General features: G+C 42.1%; 1 protein-coding gene across 3 annotated transcripts in view; it reads right to left on the bottom strand.

The window, feature by feature from the left end:
• The window catches only part of arnt2 (aryl-hydrocarbon receptor nuclear translocator 2), a 104,598-nt gene that overhangs the window by 45,087 nt on the left and 39,105 nt on the right, over positions 1-20,406 (bottom strand). For all 3 annotated transcript variants that reach the window (XM_044191581.1, XM_044191573.1, XM_044191590.1), the window contains 3 exons: positions 16,930-17,032; positions 4,801-4,866; positions 3,747-3,832 (listed from right to left, as the gene is read on the bottom strand). In XM_044191581.1, the coding sequence (XP_044047516.1) occupies positions 3,747-3,832; positions 4,801-4,866; positions 16,930-17,032 (255 nt within the window). The remainder of the gene's footprint in view (positions 1-3,746; positions 3,833-4,800; positions 4,867-16,929; positions 17,033-20,406) is intronic.

Below are 20,406 nucleotides of genomic sequence, written 5' to 3'. Positions count from 1 at the left end.
AAAATGGATGGATGGATGGATGGAATTTCACATAGGTCTCTCAAATGAAACAGACAGCCTACTGGCCTGCCCTGCTGGGGGAGAAGCTGGCAGCGATGCAGGTGGATGCCCCCCTTGTGTCCTGGATTGTGGACTACCTGACTGGCAGACCACAGCACGTGCGCCTGCAGCACTGTGTGTCAGACAGCGTGGTCAGCAACACTGGGGCCCCTCAGGGGACCGTCCTCTCTCCCTTCCTCTTCACCATCTACACCACAGACTTCAGCCACCTTCAGAGTCCTGCCACCTTCAGAAGTTTTCTGATGACTCTGCTGTGGTGGGATGTATCAGCGGTGGTGATGAGTCTGAGTACAGGGCTGTGGTGGGTAACTTTGTTTCATGGTGCGAGCAGAACCATCTGCAGCTCAATGCGACAAAGTCAAAGGAGCTGGTTGTAGATCTACGGAGGGCCAAGGCACCAGTGACCCCGGTTTCCATCCAGGGGGTCAGTGTGGACATTGTGGAGGACTACAAGTACCTGGGAGTACACTTAGACAACAAACTGGACTGGACCAAGAACACTCAGGCTGTTTATAGGAAGGGCCAGAGCCGCCTCTATTTTCTGAGGAGGCTGAGGTCCTTCAACATCTGCCGGACGATGCTGAAGATGTTCTATGAGTCTGTGGCGGCCAGTGCTATCCTGTATGCTGTTGCATGCTGGGGCAGCAGGCTAAAGGTAGCGGACGCCAACAGACTCAATAAACTGATCCGCAAGGCCAGTGACATTGTGGGGGTGGAGCTGGACTCTCTGGCAGTGGTGTCAGAGAGGAGGATGCTGGCCAAACTACATGCCATCTTGGACAGTGTCTGACAGTGCTGTCTTATCTCGCTCTAAGTACACACACATCCTTAATTAGCATAGTGCCTCTAAAATTTGTGAATTGTTCAATTCTCTTGTCAATGTCATTGTGTTTCCTGAGTCCTCCTACACCAATGATTTGGTTGATTGTTTTAATTACCTTTACTTTTACTTTTCTTCAACCTTAGATCTCATAGCTCCTCTGAAAAATACATCAAACTCAAAGACTAGAAAACAGCCATGGTTAAATGACAAAGCTGTAAAAGGAAATGCAGAAGAGCAGAACACAGATGGAAGAAATCAGGTCTCCAGGTCCACTTTGTGACTAAGAGTTATTACTCCTTTATAATGAAAGATGCAAGAACATGCCATTTCTCTGCACTTATTTCTGCCCATCAGCACAATCCCAGATTCCTATTCAAGACTGTCTATCAGTTAATTAACCCAGCCTCTCCTTGTGCTTCTGCTGATTGTGATGCTTATTGTGAAAAGTTTTTATTGCACTTTGCTGGAAAGGTGGAGTTAATAAGATCTGGTAATACCCCCAATCTTGCCTTTTTAGATGTGGGTCACCTAGGATTTTCTGCTGTTACTCTTCCTGAACTCACAAAAATCACAATCACAAAAAGTCTCTTATGAGAGTATCCTTCAGCCCTCTTGACATAATTCCAAGTTCGAAGTTATGGATTGTACTGCGCCCCGTTTGCTATTTATCTTGAACAGCTCACTGTCTACTGGCTGCATCCCAGATTACTTTAAAACTGCTTGTGATCAACCAGTCCTAAAAAAAACCTGGGCCTGGATAATTATCATCCAATCTCTGAACTGCCTTTTGTTTCCAAGGTTCTCGAAAAAATGGTATCTAAGCAGCTTCTTGCTGCTGTGGAAAATAATAGTACCTTTGAAATATTTCAATCTGGTTTTCGTCAGTACCACAGCCTTTCTCAAAGTGACTTTTTAATGAATGCCAACGCAGGCATGTGCTCAATTCGTGCTGCTTTGACACAACTGATCATGGCATTCTTTTAGATAGCCTGAGGCACTTGGTGGGTATATCTGGCACTGCACTAAAGTCGTTCTCATCAATTATGGTGTGCCTCAAGGTTCAATTCTGGGACCAATATTAATCTTATTCTTCTTATACATGCTTCTCTTGGGTGAGATCACCCGCAGACATGGGATTTCTTTTCATTGTTATGCGGATGACACACAGTTGTACCTCCCTGTTAAGCCCACTGACCTTAGTACGCTGAGTTCTCTGCAGGACTGCCTGTCTGACATAAAAAATTGGATGTCGATTAATTTTCTTCAGCTCAAATCAAATAAAACAGAAATCCTTGTCATCGGCCCCAACATATCACAAAATAAATACGGCCATTCACTGGCTACCTGTCATATCATATCAAGCCTATTATAGCCTGTTATAATATCATCTATTTTAAATTTTAGTGATGCAGAAACTGTTGTACATGCTTTTATCTCCTCACACCTTGTTTATTGTAACAGCCTGTTCACTTGTCAAAATCAAAAAAACTTTAAAACGACTGCAGACTGTACAGAAGTCATCTTTTAACCAGAACCAAGAGGTACGATCATATCACACCTGTTTTAGCCTCTTTACATTGGCTTCCTGTTTGTTTTAGGATTCATTTTATGATCATATTGATTACTTTTAAGGATCTTCATGACCTGGTTCCAGATTATATTTTAGACCTTTTAATCCCTTATGAACCTTTTCGTAGTTTGAGATCTTTGGGCAGGGGTCTTCTGTCTCTTTCTGAGTCCAGGATGAAAACAAAGGGGGACAGAGCTTTTGCCATCAGGGCCCCGAGGCTCTGGAACGACCTGCCCGAAGAAATTAGGTTGTCTGAGTCAGTGTCTTCTTATAATGCATTTTTCTCGGGAAGCATATCCTGATCTTATCTGAGCCATCTGTTTATTTTTTTGGTTTTTAATTTATTGTTATTATCTCTTATTTTGTTTTTGCCCTTCATGCATTTTATCATTCACTGTGGTATTTTATTTCTAACTCTGTGAAGCACATTGTACTTTGTTTTGTGCTCTATAAATAAAGTTTTGTTATATTATTATTATTATTATTATTATTACTTTAAAAGTCTCAGCAGGAAATTGTACAGTTGCAAGATAATGCAAGAGCAAAAAAGATAATGAGCAAAAAACTACAGTACTTAAACAACAATAGCTTAAAATAAGTGGGAGATTTTTTACTGTACATATACATGTCTAAGTGCATTCAGTTCCATAAAGTTAGTTCACTGACACTAGATTAATATAACCTCAAAACAGCAAGGAAAGTAAATGAGTAGTGAAGTAGTAAAGAAAATAAACATTGCTTTGTTTGTCCAGGGCTTCTGATGGGTGAGGCTTTTTAGGTTTGGATTTCTGTCTGCAGGGCCATAAGACAGGTCAGTAAAATAAGTGGATTGGGTACAGGAGAGACATTTTTCATCACCTTGAAATGGTGTCAGTATTTGAGTGCACTGTAACAAATGTGTATTCTGGCTGACTATGGCTGACGTTCATCGTAAAGGAGCAAACTACAAACCTTTAACAGCCATGTTTCGGGTGAGTGCTTCATACTATCTGACACAGGCTCATGGGATGGAGTCTTGCGTCAAAAGAGAACACAGACTTTGAAAAAAAGCTACCCTGAATCCTGCTGCTCCACTCACACACCCTGGGTGGGATACCAGAACCACACAGGCTGTTGTGGATCTGTGTTTGAATCCAGATCCTGGTCAAAAGCTGTGCAGAGCTTGCTTTAGTTTAGACCAGGCCACACTTATGCTGGGCAGGGACTCATGCGGTGAGGTGATGTTTGGGTTAAGCAGGGATAGAGACAAGAGCATCGAATTGAGGATGTGTATGAGTGTGTGTTTTTGTTTACCAGCAGGGGGCCAGGCTTTGATGTAGCCAGTGCAATGGACCACAGAGTACTGAGCCTCTCCTTCTTTTGAGGGTCCAAGGCCATTCCTGTCCATCAAACACACACACACACACACAGAAACAGCAGCATGTTAGATACTCAGACACATCTGTCGAAGGACTCAACAACAATACAGGCCATTAAATACTATATGTATTCAACACTGCTGGCTTCATCTCTCTGTTCAAGTAATGACTTTTATGTTACAAGCACCTTTACATACTGTATATTAGGGGTGTAATGCAAAACTAGAATCTGTATCTGTTTATGTCACAAAAATATCTGTATTCAGATTTTAACAGAAGTGGGTGTGGCTTATGTCAGAAGTCTGCCTCATTTTGTACGTTAAATTATTTTCTATTACCATTTCTACTCCCTATACATCTATAAGTATCTATAAGTTTAGCTGCCAATGAAATTTTACATTTTAACCATGTACCTTAATACAATTGTTTGAAGTTTTTAAAAAAAACAAATTTGGGAGAAGTTGGGGGAGCGTGGTGGAGGGTGGTAAATATTACTGTAAAAATGTATGTGTTTTTCGTATCTATTCAGACCACATTATCTGTGCATATCCAAATGATGTATTCATATTTGTTTACACGCCTACTGTGTATGTTCCATAATGGCTCTACTTAAATATGACAGGACCATTCTGAAAAGAGCTGTAATGCTTGCGTGATATTTGACATCTGTAAAGTATTATTCAATGTCCTGTCCTGCACTGCCTTAGCTTTGACTTATTGTCAACTCTAGCTTCTTTTTGGGACAATATTATAATTACTTAATTTCAACTGTTAGTCAAAATTGGCAGACTGCCAAAACACATGTATAAACAGTTAAGCCCTAAATGTAGGAACAAGCTTTTGAAAACTGAGCGGAACATGTCCCCCATTACCAGCTTAATGTTAAGGGATGTTAGGGAAACACGGAAAGGGAGGAGAGATAGAGTGAGGGTGAGACAGAATGGAAGTATAGTGGATCACAACTGTGGTTAGAGAAAAAGTGTCTGTACCTGTATCTCTTCCTCATGTTAGACAGACGGTTTAGGGAGATGTGATCCAGAGGAGCACTACCGCACCTGCACACATATACAAAATTAAGACAACATCATACATTACACTCCAGTGGTACATGATACCAACAAGTGGCTGCTAATCACAGTAGGAGGCAGCACACATACAACTGCTTGACAAACAATATCCACCATGTACTGACACAGCTCACATGATCCCCACTTAATTGAAATGTTTTCAAAATTTTGTAACTTGACCAACATTCTCACAAACCATGCTGCACTGTTCCACTAAGAATGTTGTTGAATGTCTCTGGTTCAATTTGTGCTGGAGAGACAGCATTACCATTCCATCTCCTTTTTGTTTGTGCTGCAACTATGTAATCCATTGCCTTAATACAACTTTCCACATTTCCTACCTAACTTGAGTGCCACACACTGCAGTGTAGAAGCCAGTCATGTTCTCCGATGGTGTTGTTTGTTTACAGGAATACAGGAATTAAACTAACATCTCAAAACTAATGTGATATTGTTTTATTAATGTCAAAACACCACATGGAAAACATAGAACGGTTGTTTACTTGATGGTCTAACTTTATACTTGCGGGGAATCAAAATTCAAACACATCATACACTGAAAAAAAAGGTTATCTGTACGAAAACAACTTTTTATTTTTGAAAGGATGACTGTTTTGAGATCCATTTTTTCCCCAACATAAGTGAAATGCTATGTTCAAAAGCATGATCACATAACCATAAACATGGTAACCGTAACCCTAATAACTCACTCACCATTTTTTCCCCAGATGGAGTTTACAAAGTCAAATTTGTGATGTCCTGAATTTAAACATAAAGTCTGACTTCAATTAGCAAAATTAACAAATCCAGAGTTCTGTTTGAGAACAGCTGATTTGAATTTTGAAAATTAAGTTGACTCAATCTCAGATAGGTTCAATCTAAATGATGCTTATTTGTGGACAATAGGAATATGACCCCGTACAATTTCAGCTTCACACACAAAATTACTGAAACGATAGATTATCTCATTAGTTGCCAATTATTTTTCTGTCAATCGACTAATATTTTCAGCTCCTAATTGTAATAATGTTTATATTGTGTTTGTATAGTAGTGGTGACCGTTGCAACACAGAATAATACACTGAAATGAGGTCCTCATAAACAATTACCTCTCTGTCTGGATCAGCAGTGAGGCTGACTAAAAGGTCTGCTCCACAGCTTGCCTGATACATGAGTGAATGACGACACTTGACAAATATCTGGCCATGGCAGTAGGTAATTTTTGTACCATGGCCAAAAAGAGGCCTGATTACATGTCATCCCTGCTCAGAGTATAGAATGAACCCCAAGTCAAACAGGTTACAGACTGGAGTTTGAACACTAGAGGAAGTCATTGCCTCCAGTTGAATTTACTTGAGGCCAGTGGTTTACAATCAGAGATTGTTTATCTGTGGAAAGGCCAATCTCATGGCTGAACATTACACAAGCCTGCCTGGATCTAATAATGGCTTCCCTGAAATGTTAGTCTGCTGTATTCCTCTCAGCCATGTTTATGTTCGTGTCACAGAAGTGGTTGTGTTTCACTGTTTGCTTGTAGTCTCTTTCAGAGTGTCCCAGCAGCATGTTGTTTGAATTACATAGAGCCTGGAATAGCAACAGAACAGAAGAACATGCCAGTACAACAAATTCCAAACAACATAACACACTATGGCTCTCATGTGGCTCACAAGCCTTTGTGACAAATCCAGACAAAACAAGGCTACAGCAGCCCCTGATGATTCTACACACTCTGGCACTAACACAACCACAGCCTGTCAGGAAAAAATGGAAAAGGTGTGTTATTTTGTTAAACTTAACATGAGCTCTTCTAAGCACTTGAAGCAGTCAAATCTGCTTTGATGTAGTTTGAAGCCATTGAGAATGTGGCTCTGTGATATCCTGACATAGAGCACAAGGAAAGAGACAAATTTAGTGAGACACTTGGTTTGCAGGGTCAGAGGCTATGGAATGATTGAGTGATAATGGCAATAATTATGAGAATATAAGATAGCAAGCCTGCTAAATCTAATTAACTATTAAATATGGAATTCATTAATCCATGTAATCATGGACAATAAAAACACAATTTTATCTAAAATTCTAGTAGATATCCCAAAGTTTCCAAATTTACTATATATGCCAGGTTGGAATTTTGGAAAATTCATATATGTTTACATGGCAATAGCTACACATGTAGATGCCAGTAGCTACATTTTTGTTTAAATTTATTTTCTAGCCTTTATTACTGAAGCACATATTACCTATGACAGAAATACACTCATCAATATCGGAAAAGGAAGTGCAGGGATTGGATTAAGTGCAGCGGACCTTGAGACGATCATTGCTCACAGCATCTCCCTTCCAGACAACCAGACCAGCTGGACCAAACGTCACCGCAAGCGGTGTGATTGAGCCAGGTGGAGAGGAAAGAGAGGCGGGATAAGAGCCAGGCTAACCCTGGTCGGACCTTAGGCTATTCCACTACCCAGCCTACGCCTGGCTAATGTCTGATCACAGGAAAATAAAATGAATGAGATAAGACTCAGGCTAACTCAGCATCAGGAAATCAGGGACTGCTGTGCCCTCATCTTTACTGAGACCTGGCTCCACCAGAACATCTCGGATCAAGTTATCACACTTAACGGGCGGAGCGTGTCCCGCGCCGTCAGAACACAAGACTCTGGCAAGACCAGAGGAGGCAGACTCTGTATTTTACATCAATAGCGCTTGGTGCTCAAAGAGACCCAACAAATCCCAAGATGAGCAAGCATTTGGCGAAAACTTCCTTTTAACAGGCAGAAACCTTGGACAGAACCCGACTCAATGGTGGGCGGCCATCCGCCGCTGCCGTGTTAGGTATCAATGTGGATAGACAATATTTACCAGATGTGGAATTTTTATTGTTACGATATAGACCATATTATCTGCCCAGATAATTCACCAGTGTTTTTGTTGCTGCTGTTTACATTCCTCCAGATGCAAATTCAGAAAATGCATTACATAAACTGTATGAGGTAATTAGCAGTCACATGACAAAACAACCAGATGGTGGTGTTTTTATTGTAGCTGGTGATTTTTATCAAACTGTTTTACCTAAATTCCACCAGCTTGGAGCAGCACTGGACCATGTGTACATGAACACATGGAGAACCACATCAACCTTGAGGAATATAATGCAACACTGACATCATACATCAGCAAATTTGTTGATGATGTGGTGATCACATAGTCAATAAAATCATTCCCCAACCAGGATGCCTGGATGAATGGAGAGGTGAGAGCTCTACTCAGAGCCAAAAAAAGCTGCTTTTCGGTCAGGAGACAAGGAAGTATACAGCACCGCTAGAGGAAGACTGAAAATGGAAAAGAGCAGGAGCGCCCCCCTCATATGTGAGGCTATGCTACCAGATGAGCTAAACAAATTTTTTGCTTGTTTTGATCTCCCCAACAAAAAAATCAGCTGTAAAGTCTACTCCGCCTTCAGAGGACAGGCCACTGTCAGTATCCACAGTAGATGTGAGAAAAATCCTGGTGAGAGTGAATATGAGTAAAGCAGCTGGGCCTGATAACATCACTGGCCATGTACTAAAAATGTGCCAACCAGCTAGTCGATGGTATTACTGTCACAGGTGATTGTTCCCACCTGGTTCAAGACAGCCACCATCGTCGCTGTACCCAAAAAGTCTCCCGCCTGTAGCACTCACCTCCATTCTTATGAAGTGCTTTGAGAAACTGGTTCTACAGCACATAACAGCAGTCTGGACCATCACCAGTTTGCATTTAGAACCAACAGATCCACAGAGGATGCCATCTCCACTCAGTCTTCACAAACCTTGAGAACAACAACACCTACATCAGAATGCTATTTGTTGATTTCAGCTCAGCATTCAACACAATCTCCCCCATGAAACTGATTGGAAAACTTAGCACTCTGGGCTTGAGTACCACACTCTGTAATTGGATATTGGACTTCCTCACAAACAGACCCCAGACAGTTCAGATTGGTGGCCACACCTCCTTCACTCTAGTGCTCAACACCAGAGCCCCTCAGGGCTGTGTGCTCAGGCCCCTCCAGTTCACGCTGTACACTAATGACTGCAACCCCCGACATGGACACAACTCTGTTATGAAGTTTGTGGATGACACAACCATCATTGGCCAGATTTCAAACAATGATGAGCAAATCAACAATTTTGCAGAGTGGTGCACAGAGAACAACCTACTGCTCAACGTCAGCAAAACCAAGGAGCTGATTGATTTTAGGAAACAGGAGGCAAAGAAATACACTCCCACCCCACACACATACAATGATATCATCACCCATTGCAATGTTTCACAGTGGACATCGTCATATGCCAATTCGGTAGACATTGCCCAACCCTACCAAATACCAGAGCCCAAAGGATACTAAGAGACAATTCCCACCCCAGCCACAGCCTCTTCACTCTGCTGCCGTCTAGAAAGAGATAACAGAAGTATCTGCTGTCGTAATTCATCCTCAGCACTCCACCATGTAAAACTGTTTTATTTCTATGACTTATTATTTATTCACTCATCTACTGTATATAATTGTTGTATATAACGTTTGTTTTGTGAGTAGCATAAAGGGAACTACAACTCAAAACTCGTTATACAACCCTGTGTTGTAAAATGATAAATAAATCTACCTTGTACCTTGTATGAAACAGTAGCTGTCAAAACAGTCTCACCACAAGGTCCGTTAGGAGCTGTTCTGGAGCTTTTTTCTGAGCCAATGTTAAGCCAACATAATAACAATGTATCAATTGACAATGTGAAAGCAATGTGACATTGTGAAAGGGGTAGTCCGTATTGATGAACCTACATCCAAATCTGTAGCTGTCCTGTCACCTCATTATTTAGCTGTCCAGCCCTACTGTTTTGATTCACTCTTACCGGACTCAGAGCATCGTTTTCGGTCGCTGCAGGCAGAAAAACCTCTAAAAACCCACTGTACTCTTCCTGTTCAGCACCAAACAGCACACCAACATAGAGACTAGCTGGTGAACATAGTGGTGCATTTAGCAGCTAAAGAGCCAGACATTTCCATCAGGAGTTGGTAGAGACCAAAGACAGAGCTAAAAGAGAGAAAATATTGGACTTATCCTCACCAGTTTGCCAGAAACACAACTCCAAATGAATGATAATGTTGCTCTGTTTGCTGGATGTGTAAATATGTGGGGGTTCAGACCGAAAACAGTTGAAGCTATCAGCAGAGTTTCAGGAGCAGGATCACATCTCAATCATTCCACTTCTGACATTTCCAATAAATACCTTCCTAACACAGCTTATGTTCCCAGACTCTGTCTGCGTTTTGGGTCCTATGTCCTTGTTGCCACTTTCCCTCGACAACCGTGATACTCATGGCTCTGGACTATTTTTTCTCCATGTGTAGAATGTTTCCATTTGATAGAATGGTGCGTCCATAAAAAAGATGGAGTCTAATTTGAATATTTCACTCCATTCAAATATTATACAGTTTCAATGAGGAGCTGGAACAACATGGTACTGTCATACAGAGTGGAATAAAATGATTTTGACAACCTCAAAGCTACTTCAGGGGAAACAAAAGTGGAAAACTGCATGTTATGGCAGTGGTTCCCAACCTGGGGGTTCCCCAGTAGTTGCAAGAGAAATCTGACCAGTCACATGATGATCAACATGAGAGGAACTGCTCACAGCTCATATCAACCAGTAACAAGGGGTCGAAAATAAATATTGTTTGGCTATAAACGGTAAAAAGCCAAAAAGGTTGGGAACCTATGTGTTAAAGCGTTAAATGCTAAAATGTGTGCGGGGAAATTTTTCCCCCCAAACTGAGATGGCACAAATGTTCTCAATCAAATTCTGGTGTCAGCAAGATTAGTGGCAGGAGGTCTTTGCCATACAGGATGTAACAAATCAGAACATAAGAGCCAATTCCAAAACATTGTCCTCAACAGCAGTGAGCAAGCAGCCAGTCCAGGGAGAACTAAAGTCACTATTGACTGGCCTAATAAACACTAAGAAGCAGCCAGTTTAGTCTACTGATGTAAACGTACAAGATTCTAAGAAGTTAAGTCCCCTCAAAAGTTAAAATAATTACTTTTTCCACTTCAACAGATTATGTATCTTCCTTACACCAACTGTATCATTTCCTTTGCATACAGTGGTGTGAAAACGTGTTTGCACCCTTCCTGATTTCTTTTTTTTTTGCATGTTTGTCACACTTAAATGTTTCAGATCAAACAATTATATATATATATAAAAACTTTGTCCTTCACCCTCCGCGGGTGGTCTCGTCCTTCGAGCTCGGGTCCTCTACCAAAGGCCTGGGAGCTTGAGGGTTCTGCGCAGTATTTTTGCTGTTCCCAGTACTGCACTCTTCTGGACCGAGATGTCTGGTGTTCTTCCAGGGATCTGCTGTAGCCACTCCTCCAGTTTGGGGGTCACTGCCCCGAGTGCTCCGATGACCACGGGTACCACTGTTGCCTTCACCTTCCAGGCCTTCTCCAGCTCTTCTCTGAGCCCTTGGTACTTCTCTAATTTCTCATGTTCCTTTTTCCTGATGTTGCCATCGCTTGGTATTGCCACGTCAACCACAACGGCTTTCCTCTGCTGTTTGTCAACCACCACGATGTCAGGCTGGTTCGCCATTACCATTCTGTCAGTCTGGATCTGGAAGTCCCACAGGATCTTGGCTCGGTCATTCTCTACCACCTTTGGAGGTGTTTCCCACTTGGGGTTTCCAGTCCATACTCAGTGCAGATGTTCCTGTACACTATGCCAGCTACTTGGTTATGGCGCTCCATGTATGCTTTTCCTGCCAGCATCTTACACCCTGCAGTTATGTGCTGGATTGTCTCAGGGGCCTCTTTGCACAGCCTACACCTTGGGTCTTGTCTGGTGTGGTAGATCTGGGCCTCTATTGCTCTGGTGCTCAGGGCCTGCTCCTGTGCAGCCATGATGAGTGCCTCTGTGCTGTCCTTCAATCCAGCCCGCTCTAGCCATTGGTAGGACTTCTTGATATCAGCCACTTCAGTTATGTTGCGGTGGTACATCCCGTGTAGGGGTTTGTCCTCCCATGATGGTCCTTCCTCCAGCACGTCTTCCTCTGTTCCCCATTGCCTGAGACATTCCCTGAGCACGTCATCTGTTGGGGCCTTATCTTGGATGTACTTGTGGATCTTGGATGTTTCATCCTGGATAGTGGCTCTCACACTCACTAGTCCACGGCCGCCTTCCTTACGGCTAGCGTACAGTCTCAGGGTGCTGGATTTGGGATGGAACCCTCCATGCATGGTGAGGAGCTTTCGCGTCTTAACGTCTGTGGTCTGTATCTCTTCCTTTGGCCACCTTATTATTCCCGCAGGGTATCTGATCACTGGCAGGGCGTAGCTGTTTATTGCCTGGGCCTTGTTCTTGCCATTGAGCTGACTTCTTAGGACTTGCCTTACTCGTTGGAGGTATTTGGCCGTTGCCGTCTTCCTTGTTGCCTCTTCGAGGTTGCCATTTGCCTGTGGTATTCCAAGGTACTTGTAACCATCCTCAATGTCTGCTATTGTTCCTTCTGGGAGTGAGACCCCTTCTGTGTGGACTACCTTCCCTCTCTTTGTCACCATTCGACTGCACTTCTCAAGCCCGAATGACTGTGGATCAGTGAGTCGATGTCCCGCTCGCTCTTAGCGTATAGCTTGACGTCATCCATGTAGAGGAGGTGACTGATGGTGGCCCCGTTCCTGAGTCGGTATCCATAGCCAGTCTTGTTGATTATTTGGCTGAGGGGGTTCAGTCCTATGCAGAACAGCAGTGGGGACAGAGCATCACCTTGGTATATGCCACATTTGATGGATACTTGTGCAAGTGGCTTGCCATTGGCCTCAAGGGTGGTTTTCCACAGCCTCATCGAGTTCGCAATGAAGTCTCTTAGAGTCCTGTTGATGTTGTACATCTCTAAGCATTCAGTGATCCATGTGTGCGGCATTGAGTCATATGCTTTCTTGTAATCAATTCAGGCAGTGCACAGGTTGGTGTGTCGGGCTCTGGAGTCTTGGGTGACTGTTCTGTCAACCAGGAGTTGGTGTTTGGCTCCTCTGGTTCCTCTGCCAATGCCTTCTGTGCTCAATGTGGCCGCTTATCTTAGCCGCGATGATGCCTGACATGAGCTTCCATGTTGTGGAGAGACAGGTTATTGGCCGATAGTCGGATGGGATTGTACCCTTTGCGGGATCCTTCAGGATCAGGATTGTGCGCCCTTCGGTAAGCCATTCAGGGTGTGTACCATCTCTTAGCAGCTGGTTCATTTGTGCTGCTAGGCGCTCATGGAGTGCAGTGAGCTTCTTTAGCCAGTAGGTGTGGATCCTGTCAGGGCCCGGTGCTGTCCAGTTCTTCATACCTGAGACTCTTTCTTGGATGTCTGCCGCTGTGATGGTGAATACTTTTCCAGTACTGTTCTGTTTCCAGCCTTGGTGGGTCTGCTCTGCTGTTATTACCCTGCCATTGAGCGTACACTTTCGCAGGTTGAGTTGCGAACAGCCGGTTTATTCTTCTGGCTTCATTATCTCTCGTGTATCTCTTTAGGCGGCTAGCCAAGGCTTGGAGCCTTTGTTTGGCAGTTTCGAGTGCTTCAGGTATGGGCATCTGGTTGTACTTCTTGGGTACTTGCTTTCTCATTACACCTCTCTCAGCCTCTGTCAGTTGGCTCACTTCTCTCCGGGCCTCCTTGATTTTTGCCTCCAACCTTCGTTTCCATGGTGGGTATTGTCTCTCATGGCTCCCATGGTTGCTCTTGTAGCCAAGCATCTCTAGGATCACTGCTGCTGAGGCGTATATCAGCTCATTGGTTTCAGTGATGGTTGTGGTAGGGATCGCTCTCAATGCTGCATTCACATCTTCTAGGAGACTTTCTGATGGTACTTCACTTAGCCGTTGTAGTTGGCGTCGGGGTTGCCTTGTATTCATCCTCGCCATGATCTTATCTTTCAGGTCAGTCGCTGCCTCGTTCAGCGTGATTTCTCTTGGGGCTTCGTACCCAATCTCTGGTTGGGGAGCTGCTGGTTGCTCCCCTCTGACCTGTAGTCCTGGCTCCCCCTTGCCGTAGCATTTGTGTTGTACCTCGTCAATCTCAAGTTGTGATAGCAGTTGCCGCTTGTGGATGTTGGAACACTGAGCTACTAGTTGCTTCGCCGTAAGCCTTGATTGTGGGTTTCGAAGTAACCATTCATCCCACATCCTGTGCATGTAACCCCTCTGACTAGGGTTACTGGAGTAGTAGCATTCCAACAGTCTGCAGAATTGTTGCAATTCAGCCACACTGGAGGGTTTTTGTGCATGAACTGTCTTTTTAAGGTCATACCACAGCATCTCAATAGGATTCAGGTCAGGACTTTGACTAGGCCACTCCAAAGATTTCATTTTGTTCTTCAGCAATTCAGAGACCCCACAACAACAAAGAACTGCAGGCCTCACTTGCCTCAGTTAAGGTCAGTGTTCATGACTCCACCATAAGAAAGAGACTAACCACTAACATTAAAACATTAAGGCATTAAGGCTCGTCTCATTTTTGTCAAAACATCTTGATGACCCCCCCAAGACTTTTGGGAAAATACTCTGTGGACTGACGAGACAAAAGTTGAACTTTTTGGAAGGTGTGTGTGTCCCATTACATCTGCGGAGCAGCGCAACCAAAACCCTACATAGCTATATTTTATTTTCTATATATATTTTTTATTTTATAGGGCCCTCACCTCTCCATTAATTCAGGCTTTCTGGTTCGGTAATGATTTTATTGTCTTTGTGATCACCATATGATGACCACCACATGATGACCATATGATCAACACATTTGCTGATGTATGATGTCACTGATGATGATATATATTTCTCAAGATTGAGGTGGTTCTCCTGGGTGGCGACAGGATGTTGTAAAATACTGGAAACACAAAGAAGAACCTTGTACCAAAGCCTCACAAGGTTTTTAAAAGTTTAGGTTATGGAAAGCCCCATGTTGCAGTTTGGTAGGTCTTGCAGTGGAAAATATCTAATATTGTGTTATTATTATTAGGCAAAACATGAATCAAAACTAATAAAATCAGCAATTGAAGCATTGGTTTAACATGTGTTTAAAGTCTGTTTTTAGCGGTAATCCATATCAGCAGAATAGTTTGTTGCACAAAATATCCAAATTGATATTCAAAGTGATTATGTGCACATTTGTCTAGAGATGTTCTGGGCCAATCATATGGATCAGTATCAGGGCCGATCCAGGCATATTTTTATGGATTGTTATCAGCTAAAATAAAGCTGATCAGATTCCAATCCTTTCTTTACTGTACTCTACTGTGTTTTCCACCTCTGCCTGCTGGTGTTGCAGGCTGAGGTGTACTGCTCTCCTGTACAACAGCCAGACTCAGTGCAGCGTTCCACTGTATATGAGAGTGAAAATTAGTGTGTGAATGAAAAATATTATTTGGGCACTGTGGTGAGTGACTCTCAGTTCAGACACTGAGTTTGGCAAAATTCAAGAATTCGCTAAGCTTAGACGCTAACAAATACGCTATCTCTTTTCTTATTGGCAAAGATCAGTGTACGAAACATTCAGATAGGAGCTTCTCATTTTTAGTGAGCGCTGACCGTCACTTCTGCCAGTTAAAATAAATGCCGCCGGTGGTAGATCATATCTGTTGTCGCCAATTAATGTTAATACCATGAGTAACTTGATGACAGGTTAAAGTGCTCTCTGCCAGCTGGTGTCTGTATTCGGCCAAAGAGCATTTGTGAGGGAAGAACCTCCACTTTGTAACACCACTGTACAAATGCGAGTGGACTGAGTGTTTTTGTAGTTCCCACAACTCCAACAGAGTGATGCGTCTTCTCTCTAGTCGATCGCTTCATATCAATTTCAGGAGTTTTCTCCCAGTTAATCTTTCATTCATATCCTTATGCTCTGCTTATAAACTTAATATTTTTAACCACGACCACAAGTATTTGGATCAAGTAGCTCCTGAAAAATAAGTTGTGTCAGATTTAATAGCTGCAGCGGCTCAATGTGTCAGATACATATTTAATCACTATTTAAGTATCGGATCGGATTCGGTATCAGCAGATACCCAATTTTAAAGGACTATGTCAGGATCGAGGTCAAAAGAAATTGATCAGGACATCCCCACATTTATATACATTATCGTAAAAATAATCATTAATATTGTAATTTTTATTTAAAACCTATTGCTCAACCCTACTTTTTACCTCTGTTAGTATCTCCATTTAGTTTCCTCCTCTACCTCTGACTCACCCTGGTAGTTCTACAAAGACATCCATATTATGATAAATTGTGGGAATAATAGCCTGAACACCAAAACACAATCGCATATGAAACACTATTTTAAAATTGTCTGTGGGGCTAATTAAAAACAGCTCAGCAGGACTATTGAATGTTCTGTGTAGGAAGCAGCTGAAAGAAAACTGCCATTCATGTCTTTGTAAATGTCTAATGGCTGTCACTTTTTGAGCTACACACTGCTGACTGCCTGCCACATTACATGAACCCCTGCTTTTTACCACTGTGTACCATTTCAGCTTGCTAGCATGTCAATTGATTCCCATTTACTGTTGCAAAGCTGAAGTGACCTTTTGTCAGAGTTTCAACATGTTTCATTTTATGATGTCACATCTAATTAATTTTAATGAGTCATTATCTAAATCTATTACTGGCACAATGATTCATAATTAGCACTGCTGAAAAATTACATCTCGAGAGTATACTCATTATTTCTGTGAGCTTCACCAAGATACATGAATTTTAAGGAATTGTAACACTTACAAATTAAACCAATTTAACAAACAAAATCTATCTTTATTTAAAACTAGTGTAACACTATTAGAATTGAATGTGCAACCAGACTATTCTCTGACCTAAATATATAACATTTAGAAGTTTTGTAAATGTAGTGTCTTGAGTTTAAATAACACAAGATAATATAACACTTGGACTGCTTGTTGGACTGCTCAGCGATGGCCTGAGTAAAAAAAAAAACCCCAACACTTTCACAAAATCACTTAATCAGTCACACACACCTCATGCGGCAGATGAAGGAGCGTCGGGAGCCCATGCACATCCTCATGGAGGACTGCTGTCCCTCCTTCTTCACTGTTCCTGTCTTCAGGTCCAGAATCCGTCCTGTTAATACACAAACAGCAGATCAAATTAAAATTGGGTAACACAAGTGTACAGGTAAAATCAACACGTAAACCAGTAAAGACTAATTTACCACTGTAGGATTATTATGATAATGATGAACAATTTTAACTATTCCACAGAAAACTGATGCCCTCTCCTAAACAACCTGCATTTGGCCTCTGACTCATAAACCAGCTCACTTGGCCTCTACCTTTTCCTGCACATCTCCTCCAGCTCTGTAGTCCCGGCCTCTCCTCAGACCCCCCCTGGCAGGCCCGGGAGAATCAACTGAATCCCTAGCAGCTTCTAACATGATGAAGTTAGAACTGAACAAACTGAGTTTACATTTATCCATTCCTTTGTGTGTCTAGTAGTTTTTCATTGTGTGCATAATAAATGTTTCATGTATAAAGATCATTTTCTGTAACTACTGTAACTTACATTCAGTCACTTTATGTATCCGTTCCGTTGATTTCAGGTTAATTCCCACACAAAGCAAATTTGTGCATTATCTCTTGATTGATCAAGAGAAACAGTTTAGTGTAAAACTGAGCAAAATTTTAACTACATGTTAAATGGTGGAGAATGTTTATTCTCGTATTCACTACTTTTTCTCCTACACAACAAACAGCCGCTTACTTCTTACTTCTACCTGTATTCTTATTAGCAAACCGGAAGGAAATGCAAATGGTCTAGTATGTGTTTACTGGGCTGAGAGAAAAAAAGGCCCAAGCACACACACCTATTCAGTCTATAATCAAAGTTCAACAGTTGTGGTTTTTGGACATTTAATCAGGAACAAGGGAATGAAATGATGAGAAAGCACTATCTGGCCCATCAGGAGACAAAACTGAAGCTGTGTAGTGTTACACCTTTGCTTTTGTTTGATTCCTGTGTCCTGATTGTTCTATGTCAAAGCTGGCCAATAATTTTTTATAATCAGAACTGGAGCAAATGTGTAGCAATAACCTCTCTCACAGCTCAGTATGACACTGTAGTCAGTTGGGAGAATAAAGTCACATCATCACATTTCCACTAATGAATTAAACCACAACCAGGAAGACACAGCGGCAAAAACACATTAATTAATAGCTGCATTTTCAGCTAGCAACACTAGTGACATTCATAACAGTAATCACAGCACCGTAGGGCAGAACTTGACGCAAATCGTGTGAGAAAAAATAAGGCAGCGAAGTTCAGCGAAGATGTAGAGATGACACTGAACAGCTCAAAGGTAGGCCACACCTCTTTATCTAAGGGGGTACCCTCTTTGTCTTTATAGAAAGTCTGTTCTTTAGCTAACTGCATAGTCATACATCAGAAAGAAACGTCAGTAGCAAATATTGGAGCAAATTCACGATTTATTAATGAATATAACATTAGGCCTATGCCTAGATGTTGTGGCCAGGTATATATCTTATAACAACTGCAAAATGCTGTGTAACAGACAATTCTTTTTGCTTTTGCTAATATTGGGTAATGAAGCCCTATCTTGATGGCATGCTGGACAGTATACAAATGAGGTTTGAGAACCTGGACCGTCTGTGGTCCTTCTATGTCCTTAGACCCCAGGCAGTACTGGATGAGGAAGCCCTCAATGCAGCCAATCTGAAGCTGCTGTCCAGTAAATTCCTCCAGGCAGACAACCAGGTGCCGCAAGAATGGTCATCATTCAAGCAGCACATCTTTATTAGGGCATTCAAGGTAACACATGAATCTCATTAGAATGATCTTTACAGAATAATCCTGTAGCCTAGAATAAGGTTCTGTTTAATGTGTTTCAGGACATGGACCAGCAGCACTTTACGGAGAAGCTGGCATCACAAATTGATGCGTGGGGACAGCTCTATCCAGCCCTGATTAAGCAATCTCCATTGTGAACTGTGAGCGAGACTTCTCCACCATAAATAATGTACTCTGTAATCAGATTTATTGTTTGATTTCTCTCAAATCTCTAATCCACTAGCCCCGCGCCTACTAATTGTCAAGTGATTGTTAATGTATTTACACGTGAAGACTGACCTGAGGAACAGGCTGCTGTCATATGATGTGTAGTGGTATGTGGACCCAAAAGCAGATTATCAGGAAGCGGTATGAGGATGAGGTAGCCGGATGACTACAGTGTTTATTGGGTGAAGTGGTATGCAGGCAGGTACAGGTAGACAGACCGGTAGGAGACGGTTCAACAAACAGGCAAAAGGCAAAAGGCAGATAAGTTATCGGCTGGCAGTGGTGGAAGCAGGGAAGTGAGTCCAAGGTGACAAAACAGTTCAATAGGGAGCAGGCAAATTACAAAATCCAGAATCCAACCACGGGAGACAAAGAATCCAAAACAGAACTCACTGTAAAAATGTCGGGGAACTGGACACTGGAAGCAGGTGTATACATACGTATACACATGTGTGTGTGTGTGTGTGTGTGTGTGTGTGTGTGTGTGTATATATATATATATATATACGTGCAAACAATCAAGGACGGGTCAACAATGACTTATGCCACTGAGACTTCTTGTTTATTGACACTGACATTATTTGTATTGTATTATATGTTCAATAAAAATGTATATTTTGATAAGCATTTTATTAAACGTAATTCGACATCTACAACTGTGTACAACTATTCCTATTGTTTGCCTGCTGCACATGTTATCCCTCATCCTACCAACTGGGGTACCCGCAGACCCCAGAGGAATACTTGTTGTCATATCTCACAGGTGCTTTATTGTATCGTTCAAATTTTTCTTGACTTTGTCAATCAATTTGATCCTAAGGATTTCATTTCATGGTTTTCTCTTTCTGCTTTAATTAGTGCTTTCAAAAAAATGTATACTCCATATGTCTATGCAGCTTTAATCATTTTGAAGGCGACAGACACAGATGCAGCAGACAGATTTCCTCATGTGCTCTGTCGAAGCCCCTAAATACTGCTCTTCCTAAGGTAAGATGATGTTCAAAGTCAGAAATACAATCCATAATTTCAGAATGCAATGTTTTATGGCTATCAAATTACATGTTTATGTTCTATTATACAAGACTGTAAAATAGTGTATCATGCATATGACTGATAGGCATTCAGAGCATGATCAGGACATGGTGTGAGTGTGGGAAAATGCACAAATGTAGCCATTTTTGATGTGTCTAAAGCCTATGGAATTGAATTAGTCTCAAAGCCCGTACACATAAAAACCAGGTTTGTGCACGTGATACAAGCGCACAGAACAGTATCCGCGTATGGAAAAGCACCCTCGCGATGTAGCATTGCTCCACGTGCACAAATGCGGTCCCGCGAGCAAGGGGTATTGGTCACTTTGAATACTGACCATGACCTTTGATTGGCTGTTTGGTTTGATCACTGACACAGTCGAAGACAGCTAG

Source organism: Siniperca chuatsi, linkage group LG1 (genome assembly GCF_020085105.1).
Source record: "Siniperca chuatsi isolate FFG_IHB_CAS linkage group LG1, ASM2008510v1, whole genome shotgun sequence".
Taxonomy (NCBI): Eukaryota; Metazoa; Chordata; class Actinopteri; order Centrarchiformes; family Sinipercidae; genus Siniperca; species Siniperca chuatsi.
Note: the sequence above shows the minus strand (reverse complement) of the source record. Positions and strands in the feature narration are given on the sequence as shown.